Here is a 27,288-nt window from a genome sequence, read left to right on the forward strand (position 1 = left end):
TCCTACTCCGATCATAGACATGCCCACATAAGAATATATTTATATCTTCTACCTAGGTGCATAAAGAAGAGTTTTAAATGCCTTTGTTCTCCATAAGAGTAATTCACTGCAGTTTTTCCTGGCGCAAAAAGAGTCAGGCCAGGTGAGGCGTGCTTTGTGTGGTGTTTTAGTCTGCCAGGGATGAATGCAGACGTCCCCTTCTCTCTAAACTATTCTCTTCAGAGCCGGCAGCCCCTTGCTGAGTTGGTCGCAATCATTGTTTCTCTGCAGCATTAACCACATTCCAGAGAGGCGCAGCGCATCCTGTCTCCCTCCTCGCATTCCTTTTACGCAAACGAGTCCCCTGCGTAAAACGGCGTTTTATTTGCGTTTTCGCACGCCTGGCGTGCTCAGACTTACTTCCGAGGGATATTCGGGGCATATGCGATTCTCCGGTCTACTTTAATTTCTGTCGGAGCGGCGCTAAGAAAAATCCGAAGGAAAAACCAACAAGGGGAAATTCCTCCGCGCAGCGCGCCATTGACTGTAAAGACCTTTCAACTTAACAAAAACTGAAGTTGACAAACGTATCCCCGTCGGCTAAAACTGTGAGAAAGAGTTTGTTTTTTCGGCGGAGCGGGGAAAGAGGAGGCGGACGATGCGGCTCGCGGTGGAGGTTTCTGGGCACGTCTGTGGTTTTCTGTAGCTAAATGAGCGACGGCAGCGCGGCGGCGATTTGTTTTGATTTCCATGTGAAATGCAATTAGTGCTCCGCGGTGCTCGCTAGTTTGGCTCGCGGAGCGGAGCACACTCTCAACTTGTTTCTCGCCTCGGGAGCGCAACATGGATCATTATCAGGAGGATTTGGGACTCCGGGCCACTCAACTGATGGAGGACCTCTCCTTGTATGACGCCTACAAAGACGGGATGTACAACGCGAGGAGAGACTTGGTGATTAACCCCGACTTGGACTTTTCGGCTCCGGGGACCGCGGAGCATAAAACTAAGCCAATGAATGGCACCTCCGCGCTCCACCAGCAGCATCACACGGTGGAGAATTTCATGTCTGGGAATAAAGTGTACACCGCGGCTCCGGTGCGCCCCGTGAATTGCAACCGCGCCGTTCCTGTGGATTTTTGTGCCCCTCAGAGGGACGCGGTTTATAGCGAGGAGGGCTGTTGCACCAAATCCGAAGTGGCTCTGCCGTGTTACACGGGCAACTCCGACAGGCACCGGAGGTATTCTCTGGAGGTGCAGGGCCACAGGTACAGCACCGGCTCCACCTTTGACGGCGTGCCTCTCAACAAGCCGGTGGCTCTGCCGGGCAACAGGTGCAACAGTGTCTGTATCACCAGCAGCCACGACGGGAGGTACAACGCCACCAGTCCCCGGTCCAGCCTGGCGTCTTCTCTGTCCTCTCAGGAGCAGAGCAAGCACGCCAGCCCGAGGTCGAGCATCAGCAGCCCACGCACTAGTTTGGTGGTACCAGGTCAGGACAGGTACACGAGCCCCAGGTCTAGTTTGGTTCACTGTGAGGGCAACAGTGCCCTCAGCCCTCGATCCAGCTATGCAAGCACCGCCAGCGACACAAGTAAACACTCCAGTCCCAGGGCCAGCCTCAACAGCTGTGACTGCTGCAGCAAGCCCAGCAGCAACCGCACCAGCGGCATCAGCATGGGCTACGACCAGAGGCACACCAGCCCCAGGTCGAGCACGGCAAGCCAGTACTCGTTCACCACCAGCCCGAGATCCAGTTACTCCGACTCGCGGTACGGGCCCGTGGTCAACCACGACCTGGAAGGGGCGATCTTGCACGCAGCGCCACTGGCAAGTCCCCGTTCGAGCATCTGCAGCCAGGACGGCAGCGCAAGACAGGGGACCACGGCGAACTGCGTGGTCAGCCCGCGGTCCAGCATCTCCAGCCACAGCTCCAGAAGTTCCCGCAGCTCCAGGGGATCTATGAGCACCTACCCGGAGTTGCAGCTGCCTTCCCCCAGGTCATCCATGCTGGGGAGCAGTTTACACGAGGACACCCTGCTGCAGGACTTCGGAGACTCCAACGGGATTCACAGTCGCATCCACCTCCAGGGGCTTTCGTCGGTCCCTGAACCCCAGCAGCACACAGTCCAGGCCGGGGTGGCCATGGAGATAAGTGCGGGATCGCCCTCATCGTTTAGCTACGGCATGTCCTCGAAAGCGGCAGCTCCCTCAGGCCAGAGGTTTAAGCTGCCTTACCAGGTGACCCCCAGCCGAGAGAGCGGGCCAAGCCAGGCGGAGAAAAGGCTGGAGGCTCTCACCTTGGAGCTGGAAAAGGAGTTAGAGATGCACATGAAAAAGGAATACTTTGGTAGGTTTTATTCTTAAATACACATAAAGATCTTTTCCAAACTGGCTATTAGTGGAAAACATTAGAACACACAAGCAACAATTTTGCAGAATCATTTTTAAGTCCAATGAAGCATTTCCTCATAACTTATTTTGAATTTGCAATGATTACCAAGTATTTAATCATCCTTATGTTAGTATTATGCTTTCTATCAAATGAGGACAAGGGTTTGGATCAGTGGCCCTTAGAGCACCTGAGTGTTGATCATTATACATTTTCCAACTTATTTTGCATAAGTGCCACCTAAGGTCTTGAATTAACTTATGGGTGAACACGGAAAATGATTTTGTCCAGTCAGTTTGAGTTCAGTCATTTATTTGTCTGTCCCAGTAAGTCAAACCCGTGCATTGTTCAACGAAGTCTTCACCTCACTGGGTGATGTTCTGACACAGAGTCAGAGACATTCTCCATGTCAAAAATGGGGAAGCTGCTAAGAAACGCCATTTGCAACTTTCTCTGCGTTGCAACACAGACGAGTGCCCCCCGAAATGAGAACTCAAATAAACAGTTCCTTAAAGCGGTGTTTTTTTTCCCGTGCGGCCAGGGTTTATTTATAGGTTCGCTATCTTTTCAAGGTCTGTTTGTAACCTGTTAATGCTGCATCACCACCAACGGGACCCATCTCTGGCAGATAAGACTGGCTTTGCAGGGCAATACTAATTTCTGTCTTGGCAGAGCTAACATTTGCAGAGCAGGGCATGTCACTGAATGGAACCCTCTGTTCTGCCAGAGCAGACACCCCTCGGTCACTCAGAGCAGTGTGGTCTGGATTTGTTGAAAACACTTTATAGATTGTGGTCAAGTGCGCCTTGAGAGTTACAGTAGGGATGCGAGTTTCACACTGAGGGCCACCCAAACTCCGAGTGTTTTCCTTCACAGTGTACGAGACACATTTTTGGAAAGGTAACACTAGCTGTTTATAGACTATAGTTTCGCTTGCCATACAGGCTTTTAAATATTTGCCTTTTGCCTGATATTATTATCGAATTGGCCATTTGGGGCTTTGTTGTGAGGGGGGGGCACTAAATGTGTTTGGTTCACCAGCACTAACACAGGCACAGAAAGCCTGCTGAGGAAGTTGCTGTCTACCTTTTGAATTAGCAGCCAGACAAATGGCTGCAGCCGGAGAACAGTGGCTTGTTTTATAGCCAGTGCACTTGCTCAGAGTGAGGCTGAGACAGCTGTTGATTTGTTCCAGAGAAGCAGGTGAAAGAGGGAAGATGGAAGACAGGAGAGAGAGAGAGAAGCGGGGGAAGACGGCGAAGGGGCGAGAGCAGGAGAGGTAATGGAGAAGGAAGCAGACACAGAGAGATGGAGAGGGGAAAGGGAGGGAGAGAGAGAGGGAGAGAAGAATGCAGACGCTCCTCACGCCGAGGCCAATAGAGACAGCTCTGTTTCCGTAGCGACAGTGGAGAAATTGATCGCTCGGGCTTCTTTTAAGGGCAGGTGGGGGGGCCCCAGCATTCCCTTGCCAGTGTCCCACACTGCCCGCTCTGCACTGCGGGCCGGCCCTTGTGTGGCCTCTGTTTGTTGTGGTGGCAAAAGAGCTGTGAATCAACAGCTGGCTCGATACAGGCTTGCAATTGAAGCAGCAGAGTGAGGCCCACCCCACCCCTTTGCCTCCCCTCCTCTTCACCACCACCACCACCACCACCACAGCCACCCCGCCCTGACTCCCCCGTGAAGCCCTTCATTAACCAGCCAGTGGGGAGTCGGGCAACACCAGACACTTGGCACACGATCTTGGCTGGCGGGCCAGACATAGTTGGTGGGGGTCAAGTCTGATCACCTGCCCAGAATTATAATGGCAGTAGTCATGCACATGCCTGACACACACATGCTGACTTGCGGACAACAGCACACTGTGTGTATGCTGTGCTACAGCCTCCCTTTGACTCTGTGTATGCTGTGCATGCACACTGCAGCTGTCATCAGATTAGAGGTATACATGTCTTTAATTCTGAGTTTAGGTTTTAGGCTGTTATTATTCCTCTGATGTGTGAAGAGCTACGTCCACAGTGCAACGCAGCAGCCACGGCATCTTAAATCTAGGGTGTCCCGAAGCCACTAAACGTGGTGGGAAGTTTATTTTTTTCTTCGTCTCCAGTCTGCACCAGCATGTCCGCGTTTGTTGAAAATGTGCCGAGAAACACCTTGCGCGTGTTCCCCCCCCTCGATTCTTCACTTTTTTCCTATATTGTCTTTCTTAGAGTAGGTGTGAATTAGGATCTGCTGAACTGGGCAGTAATTGTTTCGTACTGCAGACACCGTGAACCTTTTCCATGTGCAGCAACTGAGTCACTCCTGTCAGACGTGCAGAGATTTTCAAGGGTTTGGCAGCAATACACAAACAGAGGTTCCATAAATTAAACATGCACCTCGTCCCTGCAAATTTGAACCTCCGCTTGTTACATCTGTATCTCCGTATATATATGTTCACGCAGCCTGCTAATAGCTTCAGAGATAGGTTCTCATATTGGGCTTACAGAAGTGAAAGTCGCGAGGAGTGGTTGTTAAAGTTTCATGAATCGGGCTGTGAAAAGGCTTCTTACAAATCACAGCACGTTCGCTGTTGTTTTCAATGATGGTAGAGGCATTAAATCAAGTGTTTTTATGAAATAGTCCAAAATAAATTCATATTAATAATACGTTCTGATGAGACTACCTAATTACAAGCAATGTCACTGTTACGTCTGAGTAATGGATTTTTGGTGCACTCATATGTTATTTTTATACTGACATACACCTGTGACATCTAAAACCAAAACATTACACAGTAATAATGATAAACATCCACGAGTATAGGAATGAATCATGGTAAAATTAAGTAGTTTTTAGCCCAGTGAATGCACAACATCCTGTCCTTGCCACATGGACATGTTATGAAATGGGAACATGAGAGATTGAGCATCCTGTTTGAAATGACTAACAAAGGGCGCCTCAGAGCTTTCCCTGCTGTCCTGTGAAACGATAACCACATCCTCAGTCATGATGAGACCCTGTAGGATTTTTAGCATGTGTTCAAAGTGCATCCATAGCTACTGATTACATGTTGAAATCCCACCATGCTGCCACCGCAAAGTGTGTGACTTTTAACTGACAACAGTACAGAGGGTAATGAAGGTAAATCACTGTAGCCATATGAATAAATCATGCGTTTTCAGTGTGGCCGTTGGACAGGGAGGCAAAGCCAAAATCTGCAATTTCTCCAAGCGTTTGTTCTGTGGGAAACAAACGAAAAACCGAAGACGGGGCAGGGAGTGTTTTTTTTTTTTTTTTTTTTAACAGAACAACTTGAAACTTGAATGTTGGTTTCATGCCGCTGGGAAAGTGTGTATAAAATGATTATCTCAGTGCACACACCATTGACTGTACATAAAAGATGACCAAACCCTCCATGTTATCACCCCTATGATCACTGACGTTTGAACGGTTTTCGTATGTCCCTGTTCATACGAAAAATGGATAAAGAGGTGGAGTGTGTGTGTGTGTGTGTGTGTCGAGCTTCGGTGTGAGGATGGGAACATCTAGGCAGACGACTAGTGACTCGGCCTTTCCCTTAATTATGTGCTGCTTTTTTCCTAAATACAGTAAAATGAAAAACTAAACATTTTTAACGAGGATGTCTGTGAACGTTGACTCACTTTTGGGACCTGTCCCAGATGGTTATTTGAGGAACTACAGTTTCTGGTTCCGTTGAACTCCCTCACTGAATATACATTCTGTCTTATTTTTCCTATATATAATACATAGAATTTTACTTATCTTCATTCACCAGATGCATTGGGTCATATGAAACCTTTTTGTTAAAGCGACATAAAGAGATGAGTGTAGTAGAGACTGACATTGACCTCAGCTGACATGAATTGGAGTGACTCACAAACCATCAACAGAAATGTTTTTTTTTAATATTATTTTTTATTTTTAGATTATTTGCAGCGTAAAAGGAAGGGAGCAAGAATGTATTTGCCCCACAACAACATTCCTTTGTGAAGTATTGCTACATGAAAAGATGCTTGGACAGATTGTTCATTGTTGCCATTGCATATGAAAGCAGTCGTATGAACATGGAGGAGCACTCTGTGAGACCTGCGTCACGACGAGAGCCTGAATCCCTTTGATTTATCTGTCTGACTCTTTTCCGCCCTGGAGGTCTCCGCACCGGCATCAAGGCTGTGTGTGTTTTCGAAACATAATCTGTTGTCTGTTTTAGAGGGTGACCAAGCACAGCACGTTGAAATATGGGTCCACCAATCACTGCTGTGATAAAAAAAAAAAAGGCAGATTCATGAGATCGAGAACATCTATGTTGTGAAAAGGCTCCATTTACATTTAAGGCTGATGTAGAAATGTCAAAATAAGGTGTTAACAGACTGAACATTCGGGTCCAAATTTCAAAAAGTAGCTAAAGGACGTTAACTAAACCTGCAGCTGGGTTCAGAAGACACCACATCAGCATGAATGTAGCTTTTAATGTGCTCTCTTGTTGAGTGAGAACTTCAAAAACACGCCCATGGGGCAGTGACTGTGCTCATCGTCGTCAAAGTGAAAGAAGAGCCCACATATGTACCTATTCTTTGTGCAACAGTTGAAGCTTTTCTGAACAGAAGACGGCCACGACGGCTCAATAATGGACTAATCTGACCACTGGATGAGATTCCACCACGTAGATTTATAGTCAGGGGGTGGGATTGTTTAACCCGTTCTGATCCTTGTCCTGTTATCTTTAGAATCATGAGTTCAGGCTACGCCAGGAAATGCCGATATTTAACTTTGACACAGACGAACATAGCCGGGGAATTACGGTCGCCCCGAGTGTATTCCCGCTGTGACTCGATCCTAAAGCGAGTTTCAGAGCAAATGTACAAATGTGTGAGAAGTACGAGGATGTGTTCATGTGCAGGTCCCCCTGTTGCGATCTTGTGAGATCCTGTGTCCTGCGGGCACTGTGACCCTGGACTCACCCCACCCAGGCTTTGACCCTGCACTCACTGTGGAATGTGACCTCAGTGGAGGATGTCTTGTGTGACAGAGTTTATAGATGTGTTATGTGTTGCTGCTGCTGCTGCATCTGTATATTAATAAGCCCCACCCCCAAATTATCATCTTCACTAAAGGTCACAATAATTTGTGCAGTCAGTTTGTTAATTACCTGATGCTTTCAGGAATATTAAATGCAGTCTCCTGCTGGACCAGTGAGTGCATCTATCAACCTCAATTAAAACGCGGCATTGTAATTGGAAAGATTGTTTTTGTTATTATTATTTTGATGGGCAGATTAAATAATACAAATTCACTCTTAATATCTTGTTGTCAATGTTGTTTTAGAGAAATTGACCATTTATGAGGAGTTGGTGAAGAAAATCAATACAGGAAAAAATGAATAAGGAGCCACTACTAGAGTTTGTGGAAGGTTATGGCTCCATCCTGAGCTGTAAAGCCTTTGAGTTTGTGAGTTTAACTCCTGAATAGTTGGAGCTGCACTATGTCTTGTCCTCTGGGGGGAAAAAAAAAACTCCCAACTTTTTCCCGAAACGAGGAAAAGCACAGAAAGACAGGCTTTGTCTTCAATCTGTCCTTCCTGACAGTCCCCTCCCATGCACTGCATTTCCTGTCAGCGCATTTTAATGTAAATGTCACCTTTCCTGAAGGCGGCTGCTGCCTTCAAACCGAATGATGTAATGTAGAGAAATGACAGAAGTTAGACTGGAGTAGAAATTCTTTTATGAAACTTTCGACCTAATACTGAAGACCCTGAAATGTTCTGTTTCCAGCAGAGCACTCAGCCGTACATCTGTGATGACCTGTTTAATGTTTTAATGGCAGATAATCATTATTCTGTTGTTGCATAGGAAGGGTTTTGCTCTGCACCCGTGGTATCGAATAACTGACCGAATGTTTCTTACAGGTATCTGTGTCAAATGTGGGAAAGGTGTGTACGGAGCCAGCCAAGCTTGCCAGGCCATGGGAAACCTGTATCACACAAACTGCTTCACCTGCTGCTCTTGTGGTGAGTAAAAATGTTAAGTAAAAAATGACGTCATGTTGTTCTCGCGGCTTGTTCTCGACACATCAGCTGGTTGCTCTTCTGTGATTGGTCAGAAATCGGAAGCGGACGTGGTCAGTGCGGAAAAGTGAAAATGTTGGCGGCCACTCCGCTAATATTTGAGGTGTGACCGCTAATCTTGCCTGGGTGCAGATACGGCGTGCTGTGTGTGAGTGCGTGCTGAATGAACGGCGTCTCGGTGTCACACAGTGCTTAGCATGTGTGACGGTGCTTAGCAGTGGGAGGGCCCTGGGAGGAGTTTCTCGGGAAGTATAAATTACCTGAGCAGAACTAACTTTTTTTCCCATGTTTTACTTCTCACCGAGTATATAACAGGCTTTACAGTCACGAAGAAGGTTTGGTGCAGGACTCTCATACTAGGATGCATTTGGTTTCACTGTTGTACCTGACGACCTGACAAGTCATTTCTGTAGAGATGCTCCAGGTAGCAGATATGAAACATCACCCTATGTGAGGTGATACTTAGATGTTACTGTCTAGAGTGTTGGTAGCTCCTCATAAAACCTATAATTTGGCTGCTGGCTAATTCTTTTGATGATCGGTTATTATTTTGTGTCATTTAACTCGTTACGTTCATGTTCTCTGGTTTCTTTAATGGAAGGCTTAATATTTTGCCAATCAATAGCGCGGAGGTTATTAGTGTAACCCAGGACGCTTCAAAGAGTGACACTGTGGGCTCCTTTCCTCAAACAAAACTGAGACATTTGAGCCTCTAATATTCTTCATCATAAGCTTGACAGTCAATACCTGCAAACACACATTTAAAGAGTTACTCTAAGCTTCAGTAAATGATGCTACATCAACAAAGACCATATCGATGGTGTTTGTCTCTCCTAGAGACAAATATTAGTTTTCTCACTTCTGCTTGCTTTATTTTTAGGAACTATTTCACATAATGCATAAAGAGGAAGTTTATTGGCTATTGCCAACTCTGCTTGCAATCTACCCATGGACGAACTGATTTATAAATACCACTGTATTACTGAGATTCTACAGAAAAGTTGGTGCTTCTCTGAGAAGCTCTGGAGTTAAGAGATTTTTTTTCTTTTTTCTGTGGCTTTAAAAAAGATTTATCGATGTTTATTTGAGCAGGATGTTGGACAGAATCCCGTCCTCGAACGGTGCGAGTGTCGATGAACGTAGAAACACCTTAACTACTGTGTGTCTGTGTGTTCTGCTCTGGCTGCGATGCGATTCACAGGAGTAGGACTCTTGACATAAATTGCATCAATCTGGTGCTGATGGCTCTGAAGTGCCCTGTTTGCCTCCACGAGCAGCTATTGTCTTCATACGTGCAGATGAGCGGCTCAAAACGTTGGGACAGATTACAATAACTTGCTAAGTCACCTGTTGCTTTAAAGCCACTCTCATTCTCGCACCTTGACAGACACAAAAATGTCTTAAAAATGTCTGACATGTGTGGAAGCTGTGCTATGTCATGAATGAAAAGACGTCATCTTCAGGGACAACCTCTACAGCTGTGTTTCTCTCGTCTATGCTCGCGACTCTCTGTGGCCGTTTACCGTATTTGCTTGTGGCCTGTGAAGACGGTTCCCGTCTCCTTGGACTTACTTGTGAAGCTCTGATTGTTTCTTCACAGACACAAGCAGGAACCTGAGCCAGTCGAAAAATGAAAGATGCTTTTTTAGCCCGCCGAGCCTTTGTGCGCCTCAGACTTGTGATATCTGAAATGGGATTACGCTCAGAGGCAGCGTCAGTCGTGCTTTTACGCTCCAGCCGCGGCCGTCTTCGCCAAACAAAATATTATTAGTATCACCAGCTTGCTGTTAGAGGTGGTGTTGCAGTCCGGATCAAAACATCTGCTGCGTCCTCATCCTCGAGCTGCAGTCAGAATAACAGGGGCAGCTCTATGCCGCGGGAACAAGCTAATAATACCGCAAACACATAAAATGCTGAAATTTTTTTGCTCTTTTAAAGCTGTAATTAAATCTGTTCTCCGGCTCAAAGTACGGTATAGATTGTGTCTGTGTGTGTGTGTGTGTGTGTGTTTTTTGGATGCCCGTGTCACCCGACTCCAGCCCTCCTCTCCCGTTTCCCGGGGAAACAAGAGGAAGATGTCGGGAAAGAGCTTTTTAGCCAGCTTCCATTCATATGTGTACTATACATGGATACTGATCCTCTATCTCGCCCCCTCCGGCTCTGGAAGAACTGCCTATAATTTACATGTAACCAAAGCCGCATACTTTCCGATTTATTGTGTGTGGAAAGAAAGAGGGGCCAGATGCTGAGTGTCCAGTTGCCGAAAGTTGCGGGGTCCGCTGTGGAAAAGTAGCCTCTGGCCTGGTTAATGCTTTAATATTCCCGATCATATTTTTTAGGGTTCATTTAGAAGTCAACTTTGGTTGCCAAAAAAAGAGAGGGGACGCTGGCTGTTCTCGACATTAGGCCTTTCAAACAGACTTATTTTTAAGACGACCGGATTATTTCCTCCAAAGACTAAAAATACCCCGAAAGAATGCTCCGTTTACTTGTGGGGAGGGGGGCATTCACTTTTTAAAACAGCTGTGTCGGACATAATTGCTTTTAGACAGAAAACACAGACCGCTCCTGGGAGAATTACTCCGCATTTATTGGAGAAATCGCGCTCGCGATTAGTTAACAAGTCCTTTCCATTCTCCGCGTAGCTCATCGCTGATGGCTTCACGGGCCGCCTCGCCTCTCGAGATGGTTTATCGGTAACGTAAACTCAGTGATGTATCATTTGACCTCGTGTGAATGGGAATGTTTTCTTTTAAGCAGTGTTTTGAAGGCTTCTGAGAAGTTTAGTTTCAAAGTGCCTGTTCTTGTCATAACACAATCCGGTGATTTATCAGGAGCCGCGTTCTTATGTCCCCTGTTTGTTTTTTTTCGGTTTCTTTTTCTTTCTTTTCCTTTTTGCGTGCCCCTGAGTAGGGTCCTCCTGGAGTCTGGAGCTCCAGAATGAGGCAGAGTTTGCTGAGACATTGCTCGCTGGTAGCCTTGGGCTTTGTTTAACCATGCATAATTGAGCCCTCCTCTTGGCTTACTCCCATGGTTGCACCCTTTTTTCATGAAATGGCCAAGAATGCAACCCTCCTCCTCCCCACCACCACCACCACCACCACCACCGCCGCCGCCGCCACCACCACCACCACCACTTCAGCCAGCCATCCCTGGAGGACCTCAATCAGACAGTCACAAAGTGTACCAGACCAGCTTATCAGAGGGGGCAGGCCTGGCGTGGACTCGCATTAAAAGGCACACGCACGCCGAAGCGATGGCATGCTTGTGCCGACACGTACACAAGAGAACATGTTTTTGAGATTCTCGACTCTGCTGTGTCTGTATTTTGCTTTTGTACTTTGGTCACGTTCACTAAAAACATCTGAAAGTGTATGAGATGAAATTGTAGCAGGATGAGTTCAGTTCACCACTTGATACACTAACTGATTGTATATTTCCAAAAAAAAAAAAAAGAAAAACACTGCTTCGGTGTTGTTGAGACTTGGCATGCCTTCTCCAGATGAAATAAAAAGAATAATAAACGCGTTCTGTTGTCAACCGCAAGGCTGATGACTCACCTCTGTCCAAACTGCGTCTGAGAGCAGCAGCACGGAGCTCAGGGGTTGGATTTCTCAAAGGATTCGTCGCCATCAGTTGCACCTCCAGCCAGAGAAAATCACAGCGCTCAAACAGAGTACAACTCTTTGTTTTTAGTCCCTGGAGTCAGAACCTATGTTTACACGAGGACTCATTACAGCGGAGATAAATGAAAAAGGCAATCTCTTACCGGGAGAGCTATCGTATAAACAACATTAAGCTGTTTTAAAAGTCAGTAGCTTGATAAATATCTGACAAATATTCTCATTAGTAAGTGGTTGGTGAGCTGACAGCTAACAAGCCCGTAGCGGTATTGTGTTTTCGACACCCTCGTTCTAACCTCTCTGGTTTGTCTGAGCTAAATGCTGGGAGGCTGATTACTGAGCTGCTGATAAATACTATTTTTACAGTTGATTAAATGATTAATTTTAGTGTTTATTTTCATTTTTTTTTTTAAGTTGGAGGTCACTGTGCTGAGTAAAATGTTAAAAACTATAATAAATACTTCCAAGTCTGTTCATTGTCTGTTACCACGGATGCGTGGGCCAAGAACTCAACCACAGCTTGTTGGCAGGTTAAAGCACCACAGGTGATTTATTATTATTATCGTTATTTTTTTTTCATTTCCCAGCTCTGCTTTAGTGCAGGCACGTGTCAACAAGGTGTTTTGTTGTACAGCAGACATCAGTCGCCGCTGGCAGTATATCTGCGCCGTATTTTAACGGGTGTAGATTTGCACATTCCCATTGCACAACTCGCCATTACTCATCAGTGTTAGCTGTCACTCTTTGGAAATCTCATCCTGCTTTCTGCATCTACATTACTATTAGTACACCTGATATCGAACGCATTGAACAGTGCTAGCATGGCTGGAACATTGATTTGATTACACATTTTATCTGCTTCCATATCCCAAGTACCAGTGCATCTCTGGATAATATTAACACACTTTTATTTCCTGCGGGACCTTCAGAGAAATATTCACTGAGATCTCAAATCTATGGTGTTTTTTTTTTTTGTGTTTCTTTTTCACACATGTGAGCCTCTGCAGTTCTTCCTTGCTTGTTTTGTAGCCGTGTCTCTGCAGCTGTACATTTAACACAGGCTACATTACCATTCTGTAGATGACTCTCCCCCTCCGTGGCAGGGTCCGGTCCACCTTTGTCCACATTTAAAAGAGGTGTGGTAGTTGTCTTGCATGTATCAAACAGGTTTGACAATAGTGGGTCGTCCACAGCTCTGGAAATCTCAAATGTAAACCCAGTCACCTTATCTGTGCTGGAAATTGGTGCATACCAAGAAGCTGGAGCAGGCCGGCTGATGTGCAGCATTACCGGTAAATCTGCATTAATATCTTGCAATCGGGGTGTGGCGTTAAAATAAAAAGCTGGAATGTGTGTGTTCTGCGTTGCAATATTTCCCCGGCTCGCTCGAGGGCTGTGTCAGAAAGCACCTTTTGAAGCATTGTGATATATAATGGATTCTAATTCACGGTGGATTAAAAGCTCAAAGCTCTCTGCGCTGTACCTTCTCTGGCTGGGATTTCAACACGAAATGCTCCTTGTTGAGTCTGCAGCCTCACGTAGAGTTTGTGACATTATATGACCAGTTTGAAGCTTCCTTGTGAGTGAATCACTGCATGTGTGAGTTGCTGCAGCCTGGCCAGAGCTCTGGTTTCTCTGCCACTGACAAAGAACGGAGTGAGTGATGCCTCTTAGCAACGAGAACAAGAGTAATTCCGTTCATTAGGTGGGTTTGTTTTCAGAGGTGGCAAACCATTGAAGGAAAGTAAAAGAAGAACAACATAATGTCATCTTTTCATAACAGCATTTGAGAAAAAGATGCAAAAACACTCCTCTTTCTTATATCTGTTTCGCCGGGATGAAACTTGTGTGTGTGTTGTGTTGCTGGGAGCTCTTTTGGTGTGAGTACATGGAGGTCAAAGCCGTGACTGGACGCCCAGAAGCTCTTGCTCACTCTGACTTCTTTTTTTTTTTTCTGCACAGCCAGAGTCAGAGATGTTTTTAGCAGTGAACAGCACCCACTGCTTGGCCAATAGGGTCAAACCTGAGGATGGGTCATGTGGTGTTGTTAGTAGAAGTGTTGCACTAAGCCTGTCTGCTTGTACTTACTACGGTTGGGTATTAAATAAACAAAATGAAAAAAAAAAAAAGACTTTCAGATACAAAGCTATCTTCATTTGAAAGATCTGATGTTGATTCTCTGGATTGATTTTAAATCTAGGCCTATAACAAGGTGTGTGGTTGTGTATTTAATTAAGATGGAGTTTTATTTCTGTGAATGTCATATTTGAAGAATGTGAAGTGGCCACAACATCTCATCTTGAGATCCTTCAGGTGATACAAGTGGGAAATGATTTAAGGTGAAGCTGAGCAACCGTGAATGCTGTAAAGTCTTTCCCTCGCGGAGAGGAACTGCGATCATGTCGAAACACCACCAGCAGACAAATGACCAATGGGAAGTTGACAGATACTTCTAGTTGGAATGTGACCTGATATGATTCACTTCTGTGTCAGCATTTATTTTGTCTCCTGAAAGGTCTCAGCAGGCCAGTGTTTTAAAATGACCCCACACTTGAAAATTAACCATTTTATTCCATACTTACAACACCTTGTCTGATTGTAGGTGTGTATAGACTGCGCTGACATCTGAGAGACTCTTTGATTAGTATCATTGCATGTGTTAGAGTGGGAGAGGTTCTACCTAATCTTCTTCTTATCTAATTGACTCACAAAATGTGGTGAACTCATGCAGTGATAACGTAGTTGTACCTGACTTTGGGTTGAGCTGCAGAATCAATCAGCGAACACGGATGAGGGAGTTCAAGGCTCCTCTGATTTTTTTGGAGTCAGTCCCTGCTCTAATAACAAAAGTAGAAGGTATGATGGGAAACACTTGTCTCCCTCTAGATTGAAGAGCCGACTGCTTTAGATCATGCAACAAAGATATGGCATCTATCGAAAATATCCTGAAGGGACGGTGAGATGAAACTACTATCAGTTTGTCTCTTCTTGTGTCTTTTAACTATTCATTCATGCTCTCAGTACCCTCCGGTCTGGGCAGCTCATTTATATACAGCAGTAAATGGATATAGTGGATTCCCTCTGTGAGATATCCTAATTTCATGTTAAATATTTGAACAGTATGGAAGTAACCTATAAATGGTGTCCACAGACTGAATAGGATTGTCTTAAAATATAATAAAATATTCACTGTGGGTCATTTTCCCCAGCGTTGTGTAGATGTGATGAAGCAGTCCTATTAATTAAATGCTTCCAGTAGGAGGGAAACAACATGACACTACATGTTGCCTTGTCAGAGCCCTATGAATAAAAGTTAAATAAACTTGTGTGTAGTTGCACCAATTTTTTTTGTTAAATGCTGAGGAATTGTAGTTATTTGTCCAGAAAGTACTCCACCACAAGCCTGAAATACCCCCCCCCCCCCCCCCCCCCCCTTAGAACATCTAGAGACCCCGGTTCAACCTTTCTTTGTCCTCTGGGAGAGTTCCTGCAGTGGAAGCATGGCTTTGGGTGTCCTGAGTTGATCCTCACATGCATACTTTCAGCTCAGGTTTCACAAGAAAGAAAAAAAAAAAATCCTGATGTCTTCACTTCAGTCAACAGACTTGAACCTCAACCGTGGCCCTTTCTGAAATAGATGGGATCCTTTGACCTTTCCAGATGAGATACAGGATGAGATAGTGATTCACACTCAAATGGGATGAAAAAATAAAATCATAAATCTTTCGACTAGGAAACAAGCGTGAACGTCCTTCTTCAGAAAGTCTGTGGACTGTTAACTGCCCTGTTAAATGGACGTGTAAAAGACTGAGGATGTAGAAGATTCCTATTTCGGTAACCATAGAAAACACCTCATACCCCACATGATCCAAGGCAGGAGGCATTAACACCGTGTCAGAATAAACTACAGGCCTCTCTTTTCATGGGATGGTTTTGGTTCTGAACACCCAGGAGACCCCATGGGATTAAAATGCTGAACCTAAAACTCTGTGGTTCAATGATCAGCCTTCAGTTAAGATCAGTTATTCATAGAAACAAGTGCATTTCACTTAGTTTTGTGTGAACAGGCTCAAGAGGAAAATTTAACCGAGTAATACCCTCTCCATGGTGACACACCAGTCCTCTTTCACGAGGCCGACGTTCGTTTTCATGGTTACGCCGTCATAGAAAATGAGAGCATTAGCGGAATTAGCCTTGGTCCCTAAATGACCGAAAAATTACATGCAGCCTACATCTAGGAATGCAGAAGTCTTAAACGCCTCGAAACCTCTACAGTAGCAGTGTGAGCAAGTAGAGTGAGAGGAGTATTAATCCTCAGCATTAATCATTGCTCATTGTATTTGGTTTCTGTCCAAAGCACCAGATTTGGTTTTATTATTTGCTGAAATGAAAATATGCAGTTCTTTCTGGCTTGCATCCTCTAATCGCATCTATTTTACTAATGCCGCGTATCCACGCAGGAAGATATTCAATTTTATTAATTATAATTTACCAATTACAAGAACCTGTTTTGAGGGGGGATAATCACCCCGGTCTTTTGTTGGTTGTGCGTTTAATTTTGCATTCAAGTGCATTTGTTGTTAGGGACGTGTTGGCTCTCTAAAAACCCCGGAGATGAATCGCAAATTATAAACGTAGCTGCTGGCTTGATCCCTTGTTGTCTTCTGAGGACGTTGAGCGCTGCAATGCTGTCTGCTGACAAAAGGCCAGAGAGGGAGAGGGAGGCATGGATCCCTCCCCCTCCTTGTTTCGGTAAGGGAAGCGGGCAGAGAGCGGGTGCTGGAGAGGTGCGGGGGGGGGGGATGAATGGGACCAGCTAGTGACCTCAGGCAGAAAGAATGTCCCCGTTTGCTCAGTCGGCCTGCTACCCTAGCAGCGCTCCACACAGTCGTCAGCACTGGGGCTTTTGTGTCCACCTTCCAGACCCCAAACTCCAGAGCAGAGGCCACAGACCAGCACACAGCAACATCTCGCAGCCCCCGCTGCTGCACTGTTCCCCGATAAACCTCGCCGTTCCGTTCCAGTTTATCCTCTCAAACGTCTCGGTGTCTCTCAAGAATCGCTTCACACGGAGTTCTTCCTCAATCCTGCCTTTCTCTTTGCTCCTCACTACCAAAATGCTAATTGCTCCTCAGTCTCAAAGTCTTAAAAGTCTCACCTATTGTGTGGACAGCATTCCTCTGCTGCTCCAGCCATTTATGTGGGTGTTAATGTATTGCCATCTCCCGGCATTGTGACACTTTGCGAGTGTGTGTGTGTGTGTGTGTGTGAATTACAGCGATTGCATAAATTTCAGTTTTAAAAAGAGAGACGGGGGTGGGGGGCACGTCTTGTTCATGCCGGGACACCCATAAAATCAACGGTGGCTTCGGGACGACACTTAAATCTGGCTAACCCAGCAGATTTATGAGATCCGTGGGTTTCGTCTGCCGGGCCCGGGTTGAAGTCGCCGCGCTGCCACAGAGAGACACGGCCGCTGTTAAGTGAATTTGAGTGGACGAGTTGTGCGAGATGCGTGGCAGGGTGCTGCAGAAGCCGGCCCGCAGCAGAGTTTCCCTTTCAGATTGGATTCAGACTTGGAGTCCGATGAATGAAAGCTCACCCAGAGGAACTCGGCCTGCTCACTCTGTTGAACCTGTTGTTTTAAAGTAGCGTCATCGTGCAAACCAGCAGCAAAGGAAACCCCTGACTCTTGTTTAGTGAGATAAGATGAGATGATCCTTTAATTTATCCCACAGTGTAATGTAGCGTCACCTTATCTCGGTCCTCGGGTATTTTAGTGATAAAAACATTTCAGCATTTTATCATCTCAGCCCATCAGTTAAGGGGCATCCTCCCTCTCGGCTCCTATTGTTGCTTCGTAGCACAATGGAAGGGAAGAGGAGAGTTTTTTTGGGGGGGGAGGTTTGAACAGCAGCTTGCTGTATTGATTGTTTATGGGTTGCGAAGGAAATCTTGTTGGGATCAATAGTTAAAGTAATTAAACTAGGCAGGAAGTCGGCTGCATTCAGCCGACCATCTGCTCAACTCTGACAACTGTGCCGTGGCTGTGAAGCTGTGACAATAACACGGTCAGATGTATTTTGACGCATGTGAAATTGACAGAAGTCGTGACAAAATTGCCATTTGTTTTGTTCTGGCTGACGCGGCACGGTTCAGTGCAAAAAAGTAACAGAACGACAAACATTTGTTTAACAGACATGACACTGGACATTTACTTTTAATTCAGGCGCTGCTCATGTGACTGGGCCCTCGTTGACGTTGTCGGTGACGCTAACAGTAAAAATAAATTGTAACCATGTTATTGTTCCAATGTTACTTCAAGAGTGGGTCAACCTTCCTAAAATGCTCTATCCCATCCATATGTTTAGGCTTCTCACTGGCTGGTTGATAGCAATGTTTGAACGGCTTGAATCTGATTTGGAAGTAAAGTCTGCAAACCAGTAAGAAAAGAAACTCACCCTCGTTGTCACATTTTTGTTGTTTTCTCAATATGAGAGGTGCTCCCTGTGGGAACTAAACTGCTCTTGATGGATAAGATAAAAGAAGGAACCCGACGGCATTTCCTCCTAGTCAGGTGCACTTTATGGTTACAACACAAACTGGTACAGTAAAATCTATTTGAACAATCTGCTGTAAGAGCACGCTTCCGTTCTGACATGGTTTATTAATTAGTTAAATGTAAATGTAAATATCTGCGTTAAAGGTCAGATGACAAACAAAGTGTGACAGTAGTATTAGTGCGTTGTGATTCTTTTATCACAGTCTTTTTTACCACATTGTGAATCAGTCCATTTGTGAACTGTAGGAGCCAGAGCTTGAAAACATAGGTTGAATATGTTGTCTCTGTTTTCAGGGAGGAGGCTGCGAGGGAAGGCGTTCTATAATGTCAACGGGAAGGTCTATTGCGAGGAGGATTTCCTGGTAAGTCGCCCGTCGTTTTCTCGGGCATTGATGTTTCTCTGCGATGACCAGATTGCTGTGTCACGGCACCTCATGGTGAGGTGACAGACGGGGCAGGTGGAGCAGAAAGCGAGGAATTAGGATCTCCGACTGCATTCTGCAACCCCTCAGAGAGTCCACGGCTACAGTTAGGAGTTTAGCACCACCCCTACAATTCACACTAATTTCCTCCAATTTTCCCCAGGGAGCTCAATTACCCCAAGAGCTGCTGCTCAGCACTTGCAATTAAGAGGTGGAGGATGAGAGTAGGACAGCTGTGGCTCTCAGGCTGCTGGTCCATCTGCTTCAGGTTAACAGGGCACAGCCAGCTCTTAGTGCCTTTGTTTACAGTTGGAAGTATTTTAGCAATAAGTTTCACGTAGGTGAAGGTGTAGTCTAGATGAACAGGATGCTGCTACTAAGCAAGAAGATTAGAAATATGGGAAGGAACTTAGAAAAGGTTCCTGTTACATGAATGTGGAACAGCTTGACAACCCATATGACCTCAAAACACATGGCTTCAAGCCCTGACAGTACTTCCTGTTTAGAGGCAACTTCCCTTTATAGTTGTACCCGTTTATTTCTTCAGATGTACAAAAAAATCCTGTTTTGCACTTTACAATCGCTGCCTCTCAGATGCTGGGAGGAGACTAATCTCCTTCCGCTTCCCTCCTGTGGTGGAGATTTGACGAGTCTGCTCCATCACCCCGGGGGTGTTTCAGAGCTGGGGCGGGGTAGTGGCAGATGGTAGATTTGGAGTAGAGATGTCAGGGCAGGGGGCAGGCTCCCGATCACCACCTCCCACCTCCACCTGGTAGCCGCGTCTCCTCAACCAGGCCCCCGAAGTCATCAGGTCACGACCCAGAGGGGGTTGATTGCTGCAGATGGTCAACTCCATTATCTGCCCGCGCTCGGGGTTCAAGAGGAGGGAGCTATCAGTGCGACATTAGGTGCTCTGTTTCCCCGTTAAAAGACATAATGCGCTCGACCCCCTTAAAATGGGTGTAACTGTAAAAATGTGATGGAGGAGGGGGTTCAGAAAAGCATTAGGGCCTTTCTACATGTCATCTGACAGACATGAAGGAAATCTTTACCGTGTCAATGTAAAGAGTGCAGCAGCACCCTCTATAGATGACTCGCAGACTGAAACGTGTTCTCAGGCATGAAGTGTGAAGCGTTGCACGTTCCACTGATAACATAGTCCACATTCTCCAAAATGCTGAGGATGATAAATCCTGTGTCTGGTCTCATCCACAGTACTCCGGTTTCCAGCAGACGGCCGAGAAGTGCTTTGTGTGTGGTCACCTCATCATGGAGATGGTAAGAGCCTTCTCAAGCAGAAAGTGCAAGCTGTGGGAGATATATTTAAATCTGCTAAGACTTGAGGCTCACTCCCTGACTGCCGCCTATTCTATGCATGGCCTCAATCCCCAGTCTTGTTATCTTATGTGTGTTTTTTTTTTGTTTTTTTTTTCCTGTGTGTGTTTAGATCCTGCAGGCGCTGGGCAAGTCCTACCATCCTGGCTGTTTCCGCTGCGTCGTGTGTAAAGAGGGTTTAGACGGAGTACCTTTCACTGTGGATGTTGAGAACAACATCTACTGTGTTAAAGACTACCACACGTAAGGGGAACAACTCTCTGCAGGTTGATTTAGGAACATGGAAGCAGCTCAGTGTCAGGAAACGTCCAGTACATCCTCTTATAGCCAACTTATATGTATTCCTGAGATCCGTTTAGACACACGGGCCTTACAGTTTGTAATTTAATTTCTTTCTATTCCACGACAGGGTTTTTGCTCCCAAGTGTGCGTCGTGCAACCAGCCCATCCTCCCAGCCCAGGTAAGGAGAAGAACGAGCCGAACTTGTGTTGCTGCAGGCTTCATCCTGTGCTTACATTGATTAAAACTCAGAGGCAAGCGTTTGGAGTGATTAGGTTAATTTTCGAAAAGCTACAGGATGCTGGCTCAATGCTCAATGTTTGCAACTGAGGTCTGATGTGAAAGGTCAGCACAACCTGTACGACCAAAATAGCCTCATTTATGAGAAATGCATCTGGTTGAAAGTGAAATTTGTATAAACCTACTCTGTGTCCTTAGTAAATAAAGTATGAACATGCTGACAAGTTATTTTGGAAAAATGTAAAGATAAACCTAATTTTAAACATTTAACTTGGCCTCTGGTAATATGCCGTGTGGTGCTATTAAAGCATCATAAACAGAGATCCAAGCAGCATCTATGTAGAAAATAGCAGCAGAGGAATTTTTGTCCTCCTGCTTTATTGACTACACTTAAGTAGAAAATAGAATCACCAAGATGTATCTCGCATCAATTCCAGCTTTATTGAGCACTTCAAACACTTGCTCGAACAACTTCCTCCGCTGTGTCCACGTTTCTGTCCCTCGTAGAAACTCATCGCGTCTTCTGTTCTCTACCTCACGCGGGGCACGAATGTGCAGAAATTCCAATCAAAGAGTAACAATCAGATCAAACATTTCCTTGGTTAATCAATTATTACTCAAAGCTACCGCAGGATTAAACAAAAACACAAACTCAGCTCAAAGAAAGAATTAATTAGATGAAACATAATATAGAGAAGCTCTGGTGTGCAGCTCTGCCCTGAGCGTTAGTGTGTGTGTGAGTGTTTTGCTTCAGGACATATTGCAGCTGCAAGGATCAAATGTGAGACCTGCTGGTTATTGGACCATCACTTGAGACATTAGACCGGTTTAGCCAAAGTTTGATTGTGTGTTTGTTCCCGCAGGGCTCTGAGGAAACCATCCGGGTTGTGTCTATGGACAAGGACTACCACGTGGAGTGCTACCATTGTGAGGTGAGCGGCTCGGCCTGTACGCACACACACACTCTTATGAGTAAGAGCAGTCTACCGCTCATTTGTTGAGAATGGATTTGGCATCATCGTGTGTGATTCAGCTTATCAGACTGTCGGATAGAATGAGACAACAGAGATATTTGCACATGTACTCCTGCACGTCCGCGTCCCAAAAACACAGTGAATCTGGGTAAGAGCTGCAAATCGTGGGATGAGACTAGGCTCTGTTTTTGTACCAGTGAGTATGAATCACTGCTCCTGGGGAATGAATGAAACACACACAAAAAAAAAAACCCACAGATGGATACCAACCCAAGGTTACAGCCCGACATTGTGACTCATTGACAAAGTGCATTCCAGCGACGAGCTCCCACCTCAGCTGGGGGCTGAGACCTGACTTGCGAAATCCCAGTCATCCTGCAAAACAACACGTCTTGTGAAACTAATTTCCTGCCAGCCTGATGTATTTCTATTTCTTTCCCGCCCTGAATCGTGAGACACATATTATATGCTGTACTATATTTATCAGCAAAATAAGATGTCTCTGAAAGGTCGATATTCCACTTCATAGAAATAGATCACATCGTTATGTAGACAGTGGGTAATCATTCAGCCAGCTTAGGTGGGGGCACGTACCTGCAGAGGAAGAGTAAAGTCCCCAGCTGAATGATTGTAGACATGTTAAATTCATTACAGATTTAAAAAAAGAAATCATTTTCTTCTGTCACGCTGTAACATACTACTTTTACATGTAATATTATTCAGTGCTGAGCAGAGGGCACAGAGAGATTCACATGGATGCAAAGTGAAGAATCATTTATATTACTGCTCCTCCAGTTCAGAATCTCCAGAGTGGTCAAGGGCCAGTGGGTTTGTCTAATCTCTCCAGCATGTTCAGGGTCCACTGCAGAGTCTCATCCTGTCAGCTGTTTGCAGAATTCCTCCGTAGGTTCAAAGGTCAATGTATTCATTCATAAATGGTTGAAATTTGCGCCTTTCAGAGGCAGACACTTTCATTCTCAAAATTCCCATCGGACATCTGCACTGTCCACACACTGTCTCTGGCTTGTCTCACAGCTATGTCTTCAGACACTGCACCCTATCCATTGCAAGTGTCCAGAAAAAAAAAACAAAGAAACAACTACAACACCCGCACGACTGCGTCCATTCTGCGCTTCTCTGAGCCGTCACTGGCTCGAACCTGGTGCTCTTTCACATGAGCCAGTAACTGAAGGCTCATTTAAAGTACTGTGGGACATAGACATTTATACTTGTGCGCTCGTCAGTTTGTCTCGCTCTATAAAAACGCCCCCCAAACCCTAGTCGGCACTGTGCCTGTTTGGCCACTCGGGTTCATTTTTGTTTCTACTTCCTTCTTCACTTTCAACGACTGTCGTACAAATGTTCGTGTCTCCAAACCTCCTCAGTTAACCTCCGCAAAAGCTTCATCTGTTCCATCTTTATTCATTCAAAACAATCTGTTCGAAAATTCTCCGCAAAACAGTCATGATTACCAAAGCGTCAGATTATTCCTTTGAAGTTATATTACATTAACGACCCATGCGCACATCTGTTTTGTGATTTATTTTTTGTGATGTATTGACGGTGTTTGTGGTGCGTTCATCGGTTCTGTCTTCGTGTCTCCCCATCAGGACTGTGGTCTCCAGCTGAATGACGAGGAAGGCCACCGCTGTTATCCACTGGAAGGACACCTCCTCTGCCACAGCTGCCACATTCACCGGCTACAGTCACAGGTCAACGCCCACCCGCCCCCCAGCTACCCCCTCCACGTCACCGAACTCTGAGGGAGGGGGGCGGGGACCAAGTTCCACCTCCCAGGTGATCCAGAACACCAGCAGCAGGCACAAAAAAACAACAACAAAAAAAAGGCCTGCGTCCCCTCCAGCAGTTCCAGAAAAGCCTCTGTGTGGCCATCTGAGCTACTGGCCTGTTCTCAGCTGGACAGCCAGACTGTGAACTTCCACACCACAAGCCCTGCTGTCAAATGTCAGGGCTGGGAAAAAAAAGGGTTTCCCCCTTCCTCCATCTGTGGTCCTTTCCCCCCTCCCTCTTCCTCTTGGGTGCCGAACCCTGAAAGCCAACACGGCGGCTCGCCCAGAGGCCCACAGTGACGTCACACCTCCCGACCTTTACCCGTTTGTCAAAGAAAGCGTTTTCGGATTGGAGGAGAGAGAACCCGTCTCTCGGTCTCTCAGATTGCATACCCTCTCATCCTTTCCGTGCTTTTTTTTTTTTTTTTTTTATTCCCGTGCTCTGACTGAATCAGTTTTTACCGCAGCGAATTCACTGGTGCTGTCACGTCTGAGAGCGCCGTCGGCGCCGCCATCAGGGAGGCCAGGGAACGAGCCGCAACATTCCAGTGCTGGCTGGACTGGACGGACCCGAGGGGGGCGGACATGCCGTGCCTTCAGAGCGGGCTCTCCCTCTCTCTCTCTCTCTCTCTCTCTCTCTCTCTCTCTGTGCAGCTTCCAACACTGAAATGAAACCCTGCTAACGGCTATGCAAGGGACACCCAGCATCAAAACACCCGTCTCACATCTGTGAGTAAAACTCTCGACCGCCCCGACGTAACTGATGCACCGTAGCACCGCGAGCCCAGAAGACCGACTGACATTCCACGTAGAAGTCCAAGACGACACCTCGAGAGATTCACAAGCAGTGTCTTAATTAATGATTATATTATGAACGGAAAAAAGAAAATTTTAGATGCACATAGATTGTCTTTTATATATGATTATATATTTGCAGATGTTTTCCACATAAGATGCTAGATGTAGATTCTTGTTGTTCTTTTTTTTGTTTTCTTTTTTTTTTTTTTTAATGTTGCTGCGCTCGTGATAGAATCAGAGGTGAAACTGTTCATCGTTCAGTCTGAAGCCTCTGAGGCTTTTGGGTCTGTTGTATCATTTCTCTTCCAGGACACGGAGCCTCCTCTCGGCTGTCAGTGGGTCAGAGACTCACAGGCTTTGTAGGAGCAGACCTCATTCAAATAGTATTTGGCTTCAATTGTTTTATCCCACTTTGAGCACCCAGTGAGCGCTGAGCAAATAACTCCTCACCCTGTTGACTGTAGCTCACGGCTGACAGCTGATTCCGGCGGTGCTTCCAGTACACGCGCTTTTAATGAGCAATGTCTGTCTTTGGTAGTTGATTCTTACAAAATCCTTCAAATTCTGTCCCGCCGTGGGACGAATTAAAGGATTATTTTTATTTTATTGTATTTTATTTTTATTTACACAATCAGCACTTTTAAGAGTTAGCCTAACCTTGAAGTCTTCAGGAAGAGATCAGTCCAAAATAAGACTTTAAATACAAAGATTTACAGCTTTTGGTGACGCTTTGCAGTCGTAACGGAAGACAAATGTCAGCCCCTGACAGAAAATGTCAGCTGTCGATATGAGAATTAATCATTAATCTCTGTGGTTTAAACGCATTTTAGAAAGTCTTGCTAGAAGCAGTTGGACTAATGGTTATACAATTTTACAAGCTTCTGTACTGGAGCTGTGCTTCGTCGGCAGTCAGCTAGTTGGTATGCAGGGGAACATATGAAATCTTGCGCAATGCCATTTCTTTTTTTTAACAGGAAGTTTTCAGTCAACGATGGTTCTGGTCCTTCAGGTACTCAGAGCGGGATGAAACACATACTTATCTGCATGTGCTATTTGATCGAGGTCTGCTCAGGGCACTGCTTCCTGGTATAATTTCCTGACGCTGTGTTTTTTGTCATATGAGTACAGAGTGTGTTACTATGAGGAACCTCCACTTGTCCACATGCCTTAAGACAGAACCGGTATGTTTGTGTGTCTCGCGCTGGTCTGCCACGAAGTCTGCTGATGCGTTTTAGGAGGACGTCCCTGAAAACACGGAGCTGCTGGTCCCACCCGTGTTTTTTTTGTTTGTTTGTTTGTTAGTTTGTCTGTTTTTTAAAGGGAGCTGTCCCTCTTGCTTATTGTGTGTGTGCTGGCAGGCGCTTCCATGTTTCTGCGAGCGCGTGTGTGTGTGTTTGTATACCTGTATATATGCAAAAGAAAACCTACACGAGACAAAAACACTTGAAACTCTACGCTGTGGTGGTGCTGGAAGACTATTCTCACCCTTTCCCCGCGTGACTTTCTTATCAGCGACTTCGATTGGCGTTCAGCAAGCGGGTTGGAATTCAATATATTCCCTTTTTGAGGTGAACCCTTCATTCTTGCACAGTGCAAAAACATCGGAGCTTTTTGCGTACAGGCGCAGATCAACCCCAACGATATGTTCTCTTTTTCAAGTGATGGCAAATTGTGTAAATGGTTGCGTATGTGTGTGCAAGAAAGAGAAAGTGTGTGTATTAGTGGCAGGGCCATGGCACATGCACCTCACTGTGTTTGCAGGGCAGCGCAGCATCCAACACAGTGACCCCTGCTCTCTCTGTTGAAACCCAGCGGTGATTCTGACGATGCTGTCTGTCCCATGTCTCATACCTTATTCCAGATGTCTGTGTGTAATATTTGGTGTTCACTCGAGTTTCTCTCTACAGTCGTAGTGCCTCGTATGGACGTGGAACATGTGCACACGTGTTCCACCTCATTTTCCCTGTAGCTAGATGGATTCAACTTTGACCGTAGCAAGCTCCACCTGTCTAGTGTTCGGACTAGAGTAAAACAAACGCCAAGTATTGCTAACAAACACTGGCCCAGCTCTTATTCATACTGTAATACACACAGCTCTGAGTAAATACTACTGAATGTGTCGAAGGCAGACTGAAGGCAGGGGTCACCACAGGCGGAAAAAAAAAAAGTGCTTCTTAATGTTACCTGATGTAATGAGATTCCTTTGAATGTAATAATGATTAGTGTTTGTAAAAGCAGAGAAGAAAAGGACTGCATACTGTACGTGAGACATCCCCCTTGTTGTATGATGTGTTAAACCTCAGATTTTGTACAAGGGTCAAGTAATGTGTGCTATACTTGAAGAATGAGGCATTTTCTGAATTCATCTGCACAATATCAGCCCCCCGAGGAAAACAAAAAGAAAAAAAACCTTTAACAGGACCCTTTAAAGAAGTCTTAATTTTTACTTGTTTAAAAGTACTACTTCAGTTTCTATTGCATAGCACACAGCTAGTTACCCTGTACATAAAGAGGCTAGTTTTTTATTTCTATTTTATTTTTCTGTCAAAAATCACTTGGAAAGAGAAGACTTATTCTTCTTCTCCTACTGGTAGTTCCAATAAGCACATCTCGACACCTGTCACACATCTTTTATATCGCTAAGTGTTTTGATTGCCTAGATGGTTCATTTAAAAAAACAAAAAAAAACAACAAAAAAAAGGAAACTAGATCTATTTATCTAAACATGAAAAAAGTCTAAAGTTATTTAATGTATTAAAATCGGGACGTATCATTTAACTGTAGATGACATAATCTGCTTTTTCAATAAAGTGGTTTTGTAGCTAACTACGA

The 27,288-nt window shown here is 45.4% G+C and overlaps 1 protein-coding gene across 1 annotated transcript; it reads left to right on the forward strand.

The window, feature by feature from the left end:
- The first annotated feature begins 235 nt into the window (after positions 1 to 235).
- On the forward strand, positions 236 to 27,288 carry LOC125005659 (WT1 interacting protein). Its single transcript, XM_047581176.1, has 8 exons — positions 236 to 2,326; positions 8,274 to 8,375; positions 18,912 to 18,979; positions 20,255 to 20,317; positions 20,487 to 20,617; positions 20,784 to 20,835; positions 21,758 to 21,826; positions 23,479 to 27,288. Exons 1-8 carry the CDS (start codon positions 823 to 825, stop codon positions 23,629 to 23,631), a joined length of 2,142 nt encoding a protein of 713 aa, XP_047437132.1. The 5' UTR covers positions 236 to 822; the 3' UTR covers positions 23,632 to 27,288.

This window comes from Mugil cephalus, chromosome 3 (genome assembly GCF_022458985.1).
Source record: "Mugil cephalus isolate CIBA_MC_2020 chromosome 3, CIBA_Mcephalus_1.1, whole genome shotgun sequence".
Taxonomy (NCBI): domain Eukaryota; kingdom Metazoa; phylum Chordata; class Actinopteri; order Mugiliformes; family Mugilidae; genus Mugil; species Mugil cephalus.